At 35.0% G+C, this 14,266-nt stretch overlaps 1 protein-coding gene across 1 annotated transcript in view; it reads left to right on the forward strand.

Annotated features, from left to right (window-relative positions):
- LOC106717355 (cGMP-specific 3',5'-cyclic phosphodiesterase) overlaps window positions 1-13,203 on the forward strand; it is a 59,758-nt gene extending 46,555 nt beyond the window's left edge. Inside the window, exons 4-19 of the mRNA XM_045683907.1 lie at window positions 1,963-2,080; window positions 4,432-4,558; window positions 5,181-5,299; window positions 6,189-6,454; window positions 6,809-6,985; window positions 7,427-7,600; window positions 7,862-7,987; window positions 8,096-8,213; window positions 8,436-8,527; window positions 8,896-9,219; window positions 9,797-9,950; window positions 10,700-10,859; window positions 11,107-11,327; window positions 12,111-12,276; window positions 12,506-12,694; window positions 13,024-13,203. Coding sequence (XP_045539863.1) covers window positions 1,963-2,080; window positions 4,432-4,558; window positions 5,181-5,299; window positions 6,189-6,454; window positions 6,809-6,985; window positions 7,427-7,600; window positions 7,862-7,987; window positions 8,096-8,213; window positions 8,436-8,527; window positions 8,896-9,219; window positions 9,797-9,950; window positions 10,700-10,859; window positions 11,107-11,327; window positions 12,111-12,276; window positions 12,506-12,677 — 2,514 coding nt within the window. The 3' untranslated portion in view covers window positions 12,678-12,694; window positions 13,024-13,203. The remainder of the gene's footprint in view (window positions 1-1,962; window positions 2,081-4,431; window positions 4,559-5,180; window positions 5,300-6,188; window positions 6,455-6,808; window positions 6,986-7,426; window positions 7,601-7,861; window positions 7,988-8,095; window positions 8,214-8,435; window positions 8,528-8,895; window positions 9,220-9,796; window positions 9,951-10,699; window positions 10,860-11,106; window positions 11,328-12,110; window positions 12,277-12,505; window positions 12,695-13,023) is intronic.
- The last annotated feature ends 1,063 nt before the right edge of the window (window positions 13,204-14,266 follow it).

Here is a 14,266-nt window from a genome sequence, read left to right on the forward strand (position 1 = left end):
ATTTTCAACCGAATTTTATTATATCACTAGCTTTTGCCCGCGATTTATTCCACGCAGAATTAAAAAGGAAACGGGATTAAAATATCCTATGTCTGTGTCCTGGTTCTAAGCTACGTGCCCACCAATTTACAGCCAAATGGTTCGAACGTTCTTGAATTAAAATAGTGTAACTAATACGACTTTCTTTTATATATCAATGGTTCCTTCGTAGACTATCGTAAGCCACAATTTTTAGGTTTTATCCCTGTTTTATGTTTTTATTTTAACTTGATAAATATTTGCGTTTTAAGCATACGATAGTTTACGTAGGAGCCATCAATAGATACTTTCTAAATGTATAAAGGTAACGTACTCAGTAAAAAATTAAATTGATTAAAAAACCGTTTCAAACTCTTCTGATTTATTATACAGGTTAGAGGTTAACATAGAATGATATTTTGTATCACAAACGTTTTTCTTTTTTATGTGACGTGATCATGTTATATGATGAACCCTTTTAAATCTTTAACCGTAAAAAATATATACAAAATGCTTTAATAAAATTTAATACTCGTTTTAATGTACCGCTTACCTTTGTCACGTAGATTAACCTCGTTAAAAATATTATTTTTCATGTACGCGAAGAGAACTACAAAACGCACGTACTAACCGGCTTTTTACTGTCATATCTACATGCGAGGGATCATTAGGATTATTTTAACACTTAAATTATGTTAAAGATTCCTTATTCGTCAACTATGATGTGTGTCAAAATATTTGATTTTTTGATGTTTCTTTCCATTTTTGAAATCTGATGAATAAAAACAATTGACAAAAAATGTAACCAGCCTCTGACTTTAAAAGAAATAATTAAAAAAACTATTTTATTAATAGTATGAGTTCCTTCGGCAATCTTTTTATGACTTTTCCATTTACAATACTCGTAAAACGTTACGAAAATGAAATTTTTCCAGAAATTGCAAAATTAAACTTTTCCCTAACAATGTTACCTTTTATTTCTTCATCGTTCGTGACTGAAGTAATTCGTTTTTGAAAGTTTTGTTGTAATTCTATATTAAACCGCAATTCTTTTAAAAACATTTATTTAGTTACAAAAGTTGAATAAGTTCCTTTTATTAGAAGCTTGTTGTTTTAAAAATGTAAACGAGTTTTTGAAATTATATTTCTTCAGGCGCTTTGGACAAAAAATACGGGAATGTCATTTCTAATTTAACGAAATACGAGGGCATTTAACTTGTATAGTTCTTTTCAAATATCGTTGAGGCTCAAGGTCATCGGCACGCTGGGCAACTTAAGGGAAGTTAAAAACCATACTACATGTAACCATATGCATGCTGAAAATTTTAACGTGGGTTTCAACTGTGTGCAAATTACGTGTTAACCGAATTTTCCGCACTTTTTTTTTCTCTAACACATCTGAATAAGTTTTAACTTCAGTAAATAAAACATGAACAACTTTTAGTTTACTACTCGCCATATAGGTCTTTTAAAGCGTTATTGTGGAATGTAGTCAATTTCATATCGGCTCGATAATTCCATATGGCTTGGATTCTGAAGCCAATTTTCATACAATATCCCCGAGTCGAGTGAAAATGCTAATCGGGTTCAACCCTCTAGGAAATAACTTATATTTCAAAACTGCACCGTATTTCCTAAGGAATAAAGATAAGTTTTCTTTGACTGGAAAATATAATATCAAAGATTAATCGAGCCGTGATTATGTAGCTATGTTGGAGGGGAGTGTCAGAATAAAATTGTTTCCATATTTTTGGCTGAGACAGACTTCGATTGTAGATTTATAAGTCGCACTCAGGGTGGCACATTTGAAGCTCCTAAATGTTGATTTTTCGTACTACAACCACCCTTAATGACGCCCTAAGTACTAACATATACAATAACAAATATCTCGTTTTTCTATTCATTTTCTCAAATTTCATACTTTATTACGTTTTCTGTCCACAGATCTTGGTGAACGTATGCTTGTTGACATCAGCAGACCGCGGCAGCTTGTTCCTAGCCAAAGGAATTCCACCCAATAGATATCTTCAAGCTAAACTCTTCGATGTGACCAGAGACACAGGTATTCTAAAAAAGATAGAGATATAAAATTACTTATTTTATAAAGAAATACTAGGAAAAATGATCAACAGATTCGGAGTTTCCCGTTCGGCCGTTCGACCTACCGATCATTCTATAGATTGGATTGGGCCGATGATTATATGGATCTTTTTCGCCAAATGGCCCAACAAAAATCGATCGGCCCAACGGGAACCTTTTTTTCAATCATTATCCATCAGTATTCAATCGGAAACACTTAACCGATCCACTATAGCCTATCTATATGTTAAGTTTTAGTCACTTCTAATATTTAGGAAAGTATTTAGTGTGGATTTCCACTACAGAAACATATTTAAATATACACTCTCTCTCTCTCTTCTGAGGGTTTCCTCACTTCTGAGGGTTGACCTCTCCTCTTGACCCTCTCACGAAGGGTGGTTCTCCACTCTATACGGTTCTCGGCGATGTGGATGGTGTTATGAATACTGGAGTTGAGTGCAGTGAATATTTGGTCAGTCCAGCGCATATGATGGCGACCTCTGGGCTCTTCTCCGCGTTTTTCCCGTAAAGATAATTTGTTCTAGGTTTTCGGGGGATCGCCTGGTGACGTGATCGAAATATTCCAGCATGAAAGGCAATACATTGAAAAAAAAACTTGAGAGGTGTCAAGGGACACCCGGATGGAACGAAGTTCCTTTCTATTAATTAGTGAAGGAACCAATGTTTATTCTATGAATAAAAAACTTAAGTCTTCACAAGAAGTACATTTTATTTCTATGAATTTTCGTTATATATTGTCACGTCGTTGCCATGGTGAAGTAGCGCTCATTCGTCGTTAACATACTTACTATAGCAAAAAGTGTCGTGATAACTTTTCGTAAGAATTTTTTCCGTCTAGCCCCCTTTCACAACGCGCGATAAGAAACTTCGTTCCAATATACACATCTCTATTTATTCAAAGAGTGTAAGAGAGAGAACGATACAGTGTTCTCTTATGTTTCCTCGAATGATATCGTTCATACGATCCATCAATAACGAATAAATTTTTAATAGTTCCATTGAAAACAATTACTACCTCACCACTGAAGATACAATGGATCAAACACAATGGGTTTTTAAGATATTAGAACCGTAAGTTTTCGGACCACACGTGTTGTGAATTAATTGTGTTACGGTGCGTCTCCAATGTCTTAAAACTTGTTTTGCAACATTACCAAGTTGTGATTAGTAACGTTAAATGTTTTTCATTATTTAAAATTATCATTATTCTTACTAATGTTATAAACTAGCTTTTACCCGCGACTCCGTCCGCGCGGAATAAAAAATAGAAAACGGGGTAAAAATTATCCTATGTCCTTTTCCTGGTTCTAAGCTACCTGCCCATCAATTTTAAGTCAAATCGATTCAGCCGTTCTTGAGTTATAAATAGTAACACAACTTTCTTTTATATATATAGAAGATGTGAATGTTTAAATGGATAGATGGATTGATGTTTGTCTGAAGGTATCTCCAGAACCGCTCAACGGATCTTATTGAAATTAGCCACAGATGTAGATCATACTTTAGAAGGACACATATATTACTAATCCATATATATATTTTTTTTTTGATTCCGCGCGGACGGAATCGCGCCGATAGCTAGTACAGACATTCTTAAATTAAAAATGAATTTTCTTTCAAAATATTGGAACGTAACATTACAATTAAAATACAAATTGTTATTCCATTTCAGAAACACTTCCTTAAAAATACGGAATTTTTAATGTACATAAAAATCAAATGAAATGTACACTTTTCTAAGTCTAAAGTTAGTAAATTTGACTTTCATTGTAACATTTAGTACAAATATAATTTACAATATAATACAGTAATAATATTGCCTTCTCTGTGCTCACATTACTCTGTACGTTCTCGTAGTGAAATAAATTATATGCAAATTGAAGTGAGATATAAAAACTGTGAAAGAAAAATTGACGCCTCGCTTTATCTTTATCGAGGTTCTTTTTTTTATTATTAAGTATAAAACCTAATTGTAAAACATTTTCTCTTCTTTGTATTTAGCACTTTATAACAGGAAAAAAGTAAATATCAGATTACTTTTAAATCTGACTGCGCTAAAAATAATCTTTACTACAAATTTTATTTCATATCACGAGATTTATTTTGAATAATTTCGTTATAATTTACGTTTAATTAATTATCACTAAGTTAAATATTTTTTCAAAGTAATGAAATCCCAAATTCCAATCTCAAAAAGAAAAACATATTATAACCTCTCCTCTCATTTGTTCGTCTTTAAAATAACTGGGATAGCAACATTTTGCATGTGTTTTAGTAGAGATGACTTACTTCCGCTGTTTTTTTAATTCACAGAACTATACGATGCGCTTCGTACAGCCAGAACACAAGAGATTAGAATACCTTTCGGCGTCGGCGTCGCAGGTTTAGCAGCGCAGACAAAACATCCTATCAACATCAGAAATGCATACGCAGATCCCAGGCAAGTAAACAAGCGATCGCGGAAATTAATCTTGAATAACACGTTTTGTTAAATACAGAACAAAGAAACCAGACTGATTACTGAAGATATGAGTACGAAACAAATGAACGCATTTGTTAAAATCGGTTAGTGTATCGGTCGTTTACAGCCTAGACCGTCACAATGGAATTGACATACCTCATCATCATCAGCTCACTATACGTCCCCACCGAGGGCCTCGGAGCCTATCCCAATTTAGGGGTGACTAGGCCATAGTCAACCACGCTGGCCAAGTGCAAGTTGATTTACTTCACACATATCTTTGAATTTCTTCTCAGATATGTGCAGATTGTATTACGATGTACATATGTAAATCGAAATTCGGATTCGAACCCAGGACCTGCAGATTGCAAGTCAAGTGCTTAACTCCTGAATCACTAACGCTCTGATACCTATCGTCACATATTTACATATGCCTGTACATATGTAAATATGTGTCATGAGTCATTCAGTATGTCCGTACATATGCAATCCACCAGTAATTAAGTGGGTTACCAATGGGTAATCATTACTTTCCAATGAAGGGAGGTCTTGAACGCCGGTAACTGAAAAAGAACCATATAGAGATGTGACTCTTTTCCAGGTTCAACAGTGAGATAGACGCGCGTACTGGATATAAAACGGAGTTGATACTCTGTATGCCGATCTGCAACTACGAAGGAGATGTGGTCGGTGTGGCACAGATTATAAACAAAACAGATGGTACGTTAGTAAAATGCTCAGTTTGGCGAGATGTCGAAATTGTTTGTGTGTTCGAATATAAAATCAAAAATAAACTGTTCTTTTCTCTCTCATACCTTTTAGTAAACAGAGATAAACATGTTTTTGCTTTGGTGTTTTAGCAGTGAAAATACTCTATGTTTATTTCTCTAACTATTTTCCATATAGAAGTGGAATATAATGTTTTTTTTTTTCAAATACTTTTTATCATGTCCCAGTCAGCACTGTGAACTTGTAATAAATTCTTGGTTTGAATTCAAAAGTATCAAATCCGTAAATACGTGATCTGAATACTTCTAGAGAATAAAATGGCCGATGCTCTTTTGTTATAAATTCATATCACGAACGTTATATTTTTCAGAAATATAGAAAGAATTTTTTATGCTATCAAAATAACAATTTTTTATGTTATTTCTTTGCTGTTATTAATGAAAATGAAAACTTTGTGTTTTAATCCTTTGTTCGTTACAATACAAAGCCAAACTGCATATTTTTAGCTAAAAGTCGTAGATTCCAAAATATTTTCTGTCAAACACTTTTATATTGTAACTTCACCCACAACTTTAGCTATCCTTGTTACTTCATACCACTTCCCTTTATCACAAACTAGCTTTTACCCGCGACTCCGTCCGCGCGGAATAAAAAATAGAAAACGGGGTAAAAATTATCCTATGTCCGTTTCCTGGTTCTAAGCTACCTGCCCACCAATTTTCAGTCAAATCGATTCAGCCGTTCTTGAGTTATAAATAGTGTAACTAACACGACATTCTTTTATATATATAGATATTAAAAAATAATTTAATAAATAAGTAACTTAATAGTCATGCATGAAATTTAATAACACAGTGTTTATTTACTTTATTTTTTCCAGGTTCAAAGGAATTCTCTGCAAGAGATGTAGAAGTATTCCGACGGTACCTCACATTCTGTGGTATCGGTATACAGAATGCTCAACTCTTTGAATCCTCTGTGCTAGAATATAAAAGGAATCAGATACTTCTAGCATTAGCTAGAAGTATATTTGAGGAGCAGAGTAATTTAGAATGTCTTGTGACGAAAATAATGACGGAGGCGCGAGAGTTGCTCAAATGCGAAAGATGTGCTGTCTTCTTGTTGGATACGGATCATTGTGAATCGGTAAGTTATTTTGGCGAAATCAGGTGGTCGCTTGCTCGTCTGCCACCCTATGCTATAAAAATACATTAGGGAAAGGCATATTCACTTGCTAACTTTCCTTGTAACATTCGTGTTTTTATACCCTTTTCAAGACTTAGTATTCGTATCATAACTTTTTGGTTGCTCGTGGTTACTAGCTGCGAACTTAGGTCTTCCCGGGTATGACCATTTCGGTTTAAGGAAAACGAGCACAAGGCTCTGCCTCGCTTCTCTTTACATCCCGAAAATACCTAGAACTATTTTTGCAACTAATATCTAGAACTATGTTTGAGATGCGCCATTTTACATGTGGTTAACCTTTTCTTATATTTTCAGAGTCATCTAGAGCGCATAGTACAACGTCCTGGCGGACAGCGCAGCGGCACTTTAGCGCTGCCGCCGCCCGCACCTACACGCTTCCACACGCTGTTCGAGCTCGGCGCTGAACATTCCAAGACAACGCTCACGCCAAGACACGACAACCGCTCTACATTGGCCTCCATTGCACTCGCGGTAACACATTTTCAGAGTTCTCACTTTATTTACAACAATATTACAAGAGTGTTGGAAATGTTAGGAATTGCTTTTAGTAATGAATGGTTCTGCTGTGCTCGCGGCTGCGAATTGTCAGTTTAACACGTCTTTAATTCTGACAACAAAGTGTAGCTTCTAGCTCTGTTCCAGTGTTATTCGATTTCTTCTAATTACATTTTCTTTGCATTAGTTTTTTCATCCTTCTATTTACATTTCGTGTTACAATTCATTACACGCTAATTTGGAATAATAAACCCTAAAGGCGTCACCAGGGGGAGGCATAGGGAGGAACAGCTGACTCCCCTCACTCTCCTAGAGAATTGAAATATTTAAAATAGGTACCTGACCCCCTCCACCCTAGACCTAGCCTAGATCATCGGCTGATAAATCCTATTGACAGAGTATACGTTGTACAAGTAGGTGGCGCAGTCCAACAAGGCAGTGAACATATCGGACGTGGAGGAATGGCGACGCGACAACATGTTTGTGGGCGAGGCCGCGCCCGACGACGCCAGCAATGTCCGCACCATGCTCTGCATGCCCATCGTCAACGCCAACAAGGACGTCATCGGTGTGGCGCAACTCATTAATAAGGTAACTGTCACATAACTACACACCTCATTAATCATTAAAAAAGCTTAAAACCTCACTTAAGAGCGTTAAATCTATATAAAAAAATTGACTGCATGATCGAGAAATAATTACAAATTTAAATTAAATTAAAAGAAAAGAAAATTAAATTAAATCGTAGTTTTGTAATATAAATAACTTAAAATTAATATTAGTACTTTGATATACTTGATAATTAAATAGTGCTCTTATTTTAGATGTAATAAAGTTTAAAATACATTGCAGGAAAACGGTTCTCAATTCACAGACGGGGATATATCGATTTTCGAAGCTTTCGCCATTTTCTGCGGTCTCGGAATACATAATACACAAATGTATGAAAACGCTTGCAAACTTATGGCCAAACAAAAGGTAAAAAGAGATAAATATGACTTTTTTTTAATTATAAATGTGGCAAACGCCCTCAATACAGCGAAGCAAGTGATAAAAGCGATATGATATTATGTTACTAATTTTCAGGTTGCATTAGAGTGCTTGTCGTATCACGCCACAGCCTCAGCAGAGGACACCAACAAACTGAGCCAGGATATCATTCCATCTGCAGACAGCTACAATCTGTATAGCTTTAAATTCCACGGTAAAAAATATACGTTGTTTGTTCGTCGTTGAAATCGTATAAATTGACGTAAAATTATTTGAACCGACACGTTGAAATTGTTTGAATTTATGTAAAATCGTTTGAATCGATGTAAAAATCGTTTGAATCTATATAAAATCGATGCAAAATCAATATCTTATACCATTTTATGTTTTAACGAACGATATTTTTTAGAATAACAATTAATTTAAACGTTTTCAGATTTTGATCTGTCAGACGAGGACACGTGCAGGGCAACACTGCGAATGTTCCTGCAATGTAACCTCGTGGAGAAGTTTCATATACCTTACGATGTAAGTAATCTTACATCTCATATTACTGAATGCGGAGCGATGGATCTTTGTTACCACGTATCTTCAAAACGACTGAACGAATTTGATTTTGAATTACCACAGATATAAATTACTCTCTGGATTAGTGCATAAGCTACTAAGTTTTTATTAAATTACATGCGAACGAAGTCACGGGCGACAGCTATTTGAGATATGTAAGAATGAATATATATACAGATTTCGACGTAACTCTATCCTGCTCACATCTACGGTAAAAGATCCTAACATTAAGTCATCTTTCGTTTACTAAAATTTTAACCAGACATTTACTATGAGAAATAAACACTGAAACTATTATTTGAGTGAGTCAATAAAGGTATTTTTCCCAGGTATTGTGTAGATGGACATTAAGCGTTAAGAAGAATTATCGACCGGTAAAATACCACAATTGGCGACACGCACTAAACGTAGCCCAGACCATGTTCGCGATGCTGAAGACCGGGAAGATGGAGAGGTTCATGTCGGACCTCGAGATCCTCGGTCTTCTGGTCGCATGTCTCTGCCATGATCTGGATCACAGGGGGACCAACAACGCCTTCCAGACCAAGACCGAGAGTCCACTCGCGATCCTATATTCCACATCTACAATGGAACATCATCACTTCGATCAGTGTGTCATGATATTGAACAGCGAGAGTAATAATATCTTTCAGGTAATTAATATACTTTATTGCATACTAGCAATCTTTCCCGGCGTCGCTTGAGATAATAAATAACTTAGAAATCTTTTTTGACAAACAAACAGTTTAATCTTCTACACATTAATAAAAATCTATATGTAAGTTTGTCTCATATGCTTTTCTAAACCTACTGCATATATTTTGACGAAATTTTGGTAGAGTATTCCTAAGATTTCGGAAAAGGTTTGTGTCCTAAAAGTCTAGACATTTTATTTGACAACGCCTAATTCAACTAGTAATAATAATTAAGCAAGATTGTCAGCATTAGTACGTTTTGAAAAATATATATGGTGTTAGGACTGTTGAGGGTAGTCTCACAAAAGGTTTTATAAGGAAGCGTGCGCTGCCGCTCGAGGCAGTCTCTTTCCATCCGTCATTGCGGAACGTCTGACATTTTTGTTTATTTACGTTCGGTTTGAGTTTATACTACAGCGAGGATTATTATGAAGTAGAGTTAAATTCATTATTTCGCTGTTAGTTTACTTCTTTTAAAATACTTTTGCATCAAATATCTTAAAATGGTTTTATTGTTAAACGATATTGTTGCCAGGCTCTATCGCCATGTGACTACAAGGACGTGATGCGTGTGGTGGAGACGGCGATATTGTCCACGGACCTGGCGATGTACTTCAAGAAGAAGTCCAAGTTCCTGGAGCTGGTAGACAACGGGGAGTTCGACTGGCAGAGTCCCGAGAAGAAGGAGTGTAAGTTAAATTACCTAAACTAATAACAAATGTATACAGTTAGATATAAGAGCTTGATATCTTGTGTAACTGAGAAATGTATAATGAAAAGTTTAAGCGTGTATTTACTTCTGTTGGAAAAAGGATGATACGATAAATAAGTGGACGATGAAGCAATTCAATCCTTCCTTTACGTCATAGGAATACAGCTATGTTTATTTTTAATTAATTACTAATTTTGTATAGTCTAAGAGCCGGTAGGAGATCGACCTTCACTCATGTAATAACCAGATGAGACATTTGTTATACAATATTATTGACCAACAAACATGCCTAAAATGTTCATAGTTAATTTTATTAATTTAACTTTAGTTGATTTTCTTATAATACCAATTTGGATTGTTTATCAGATATGTGTAGTTACTTATCTGTTCATATCTGCTTACCACGTAGCCATGAAGGGAATTAAGGTAGGTAGGCAAGTCTACCCATGCATATTATCTGTGTTAAAATCTATCAGCTGAGATGATATTCGTTCCGTTATTAAACGAGTGAAGGTGATGAAAGAAAACTAATTCAATTAAAGATAGTCATGATCCCTTCGATAGGCATGTTTTATAATAATTAATTTTTGGTGAAAAATATCTCATCTCGTTATCAGATGGATGAAAGTCGACCTCCTACTGTATAAAAATGTATATTGCAAACAAAATACCCGAATTTTTATAGATCTCTATATGTATTATTAATTTGTGAGCTCTGTGTGACAGTGTTGTGCGGCATGATGATGACGGCATGTGACGTGTCAGCCATCGCCAAGCCGTGGGAGGTGCAGCACAAAGTGGCCAAGCTGGTGGCCGACGAGTTCTTCGACCAGGGTGACTTGGAGAAGCTGCAGCTGAACCAGCAACCTATTGCTATGATGGACAGGTAACTACTTATATTTCAGATACTGAAAACCACGGATTACAGTTAGTCTTAGGATTTACCAGTGAAACCTAAAAATTACCAAGTAATTGTGGTTAAACTAAGAAGAAAACTAAGTATTGACTACCAAGTTGGTAATATTTTATTTTTTGAAAAGTTCTGGATGGACAATTACTAATTAATTTGGAAATTTGAATGAATGTTTGTATGGATTAAATATTCGTAATCCGTCAAAAAAACTATTTTCCAGGGAAAAGAAAGACGAGCTCCCACAGATGCAAGTAGGCTTCATAGACATGATCTGCTTGCCGCTGTACAAAGTTCTATCTGACACCTTCCCTTGGATACAACCTCTGTACTCTGGCACTCTGGAGAACAGGCAGCGCTGGCAGGACCTCGCAGAGAAGGTCGAGATGGGACTCACCTGGATAGACCATGATACCATCGACAAACCGATCGAAGAATTCACTGGTATGTATACATAATGTACAATATGTGAACAGTGTATACATTATGTACAACGGCATGATTTTTTTTTTGTTATATTTTGTCAATATCGTAATAGAGTAAATAATGTTTTATCTGACACTGGCAGCTTTTGGAGAATCTCGAAGGAAGACATTATGATACAATTATAAAAAGAATCCAATTTACTCTCTTCGGGAGCGTTTAATCTGTAAGACTTTTGTGCATTGAGTGGCTAGTAATTAATCTAAAGTAATGTTTATGAATCGTAGAAAAAAGCTAGAAATCATCTATATATATAAAAGAAAGTCGTGTAAGATACACTATTTATAACTCAAGAACGGCTGAATCGATTTGACTGAAAATTGGTGGGCAGGTAGCTTAGAACAAGGAAACGGACATAGGATAATTTTTACCCCGTTTTCTATTTTTTAATCCGCGCGGACAGAGTCGCGGGTAAAAGCTAGTTACTTATAATTATCAATCATTATTTAACAGCTATACACACTCATTTTGTAATGGACTAAATAGTTAGATTTCTCATATAATATTATAAATGCGAATGTTTAGATGGATGGATGTTTGAAGATATCTCCGGAACGGCTCACCGAACCTTGATGCTACTTGGCACAGATGTAGAGCATAGTCTGGAAGAACACATAGGCTACTAATAAAGTTTTATTTTAATTCCGCACGGACAAAGTCGGGGGCGACAGCTAGTATTAAATAAACTCGACTTATTTCTGTTGCACACTAAGCTAATTTTTGCATATGTAAATTTATTTCTAGCATCAAACGAAGCAATAAAAGATGTGGAATTGACTGTCACAACATTAAACTGCACAAAACCTGTCCAAGAAACGAGCAACATGGCTCTCGTGAAGAAAACTTATTCCTTGAGGAGACCCAAACCCATCACACTGCCGTCGCGCCCGCCGAGGAATAAATTTACGAGGTGAGCATTGCGTACTTTCATATTTGGTTACTAGCTCAAAAAAAAATTCAAAAGAACGATCATAAATGAGGGATTTTTTAACCATGAGATTTCACTTATTTAAAAAATGGGCAAGTTTTAGTGTTGCAAACCTAAATAAAATAAAACTATAATTTTATATCGTCACAGCAAAATATAAAGTTTAATATAAATATTAGTTTAAACAAAATGACCCTAAAGCCTCCTCCAGATCCCTCTACTCGCCAAGCTGCCCGGCAGACGAGAGACAGAGAGAGAAGATGCCGACGACGGTGTTGAGCGACAAGAACAGCCGCTGTACCGTCGTGCCCGAGACCAGCCCCGACACCGGCCAGCCTAGCAACACCTCCAAGCACAAAGGCAGGCTGTGCCACATGTTGTGACGGTTAAGTTTTCACTGGTAAGGTACAACACTCATTTTCTCTTCCTCTCTTTCTCCACCTCTCTCAATCTTGATAATTATCATGCATTTAGTCCCACATTTTTTTTATACGTAGCAAAAGAGCAAGCGCCCAGATATAACCGAAATAGTAAAGTCACTGCTGCCCATTCATAGACATCTGCAGCATGCTAAAAAGACCCTTCTCTTGTACTTCTGCACAGAAAAAGGATATTTTCTAGTCCGGGCTTGAGATGGCCGGGTGCAGAGGGCCCTTAACCTAAACCTCACTAATGAGTAAAATCTGTACTATTGATAAACTTTTTATTAATATAGTTTTTTTCTTCCAGGACTAGCCAGAGCAGCTCAGATAAAAAGGACAAAGTGAAACCGTCCAAATCAATTGATTAAATCTACTATCTGCGTCTTGTTAGTTCAGTGAAACTATTAGTTTTATATTTCTACTATTAGAGACTATTTAAATAAACATTTGTAGTGACTTCGAATACCTCGCCCGACTGAACATAATTATGAACGACTTTTGAATTTTTTTTAGATTATTTCTTTCTATTAATCTTAACAGATTTATTATTGTATAATTTAGTTCAATTCTGTATAATTTGTATAAAAAAATTGTATTATTAGTAATTCAACATTTAAATTGTTATTTATTAGTTAAATGTGTTGAATAATAATTTCAGAAATTACCCATTTCATCGATTGTACGATTTGTATACACATTGTACGAAAAGTGAAATGTATAATTTGTATTCATATAGAAGATACATTTTTCCTATGCTAACAGTGACATTCCACTGCTTAAACAAAAAATACAAAACGTATAATTATCTCTGTTTTCACAAAAATAATGACATAGATGGTGATATTGTGTTTTTGGATAAACATTTAGCAGTGGATTTCTTACTAAAAGATATTTCATTATAATATTTTAAGTTATTTTTAAAGATTAACGTCGTATAGTCATATTTTCATCTTAGGATCTTATTAAGGATATAAACTATATAGTCATTAGGTTGAGGTTTTTAAAAATAATACTGTTTAAAACAAACATTGAAATGTATTATTTCGTTTTGAGATTCGGATACGATACGGGTTAAAATGTATTAAATATTTTTAATATGATTTATGTTTTATTATGTATTACCACTGTGAAAACATTTACAAAAACATATTGCTATCTTTGTTTTAGCAAAGAGATTGAGTGAAATAGCAATATGTTTCTGTAATGTTTCGCAGCAAAAACCCTCAGATAAGTAATAAGAAATCGATGACATAAAATTGTTCAGCCGGTTGATACTTCTAGAAAATACTTTATGTAATTTTAAAATAACTGTATTGTTATATTAGTAGTCATTTTGACAGTGACATATTGACTATGTCATTTTGACAGTGACGTTTCTTCTTTGTATAGATAGTTCAACGAATCTTGTCCTGTGACAGATGAAGTGTGTCTATTACAGATTGAAATTACAATACGTACTGTTTGTTTCCATTTCCTAATCACGTGTAAAAACACATATTGATTTTTTTTTTCGTGAGAATATATGTTTTTGTACAGCTGTTGGACGATCT

This window comes from Papilio machaon, chromosome 24, assembly GCF_912999745.1.
Source record: "Papilio machaon chromosome 24, ilPapMach1.1, whole genome shotgun sequence".
NCBI classification, from domain to species: Eukaryota; Metazoa; Arthropoda; class Insecta; order Lepidoptera; family Papilionidae; genus Papilio; species Papilio machaon.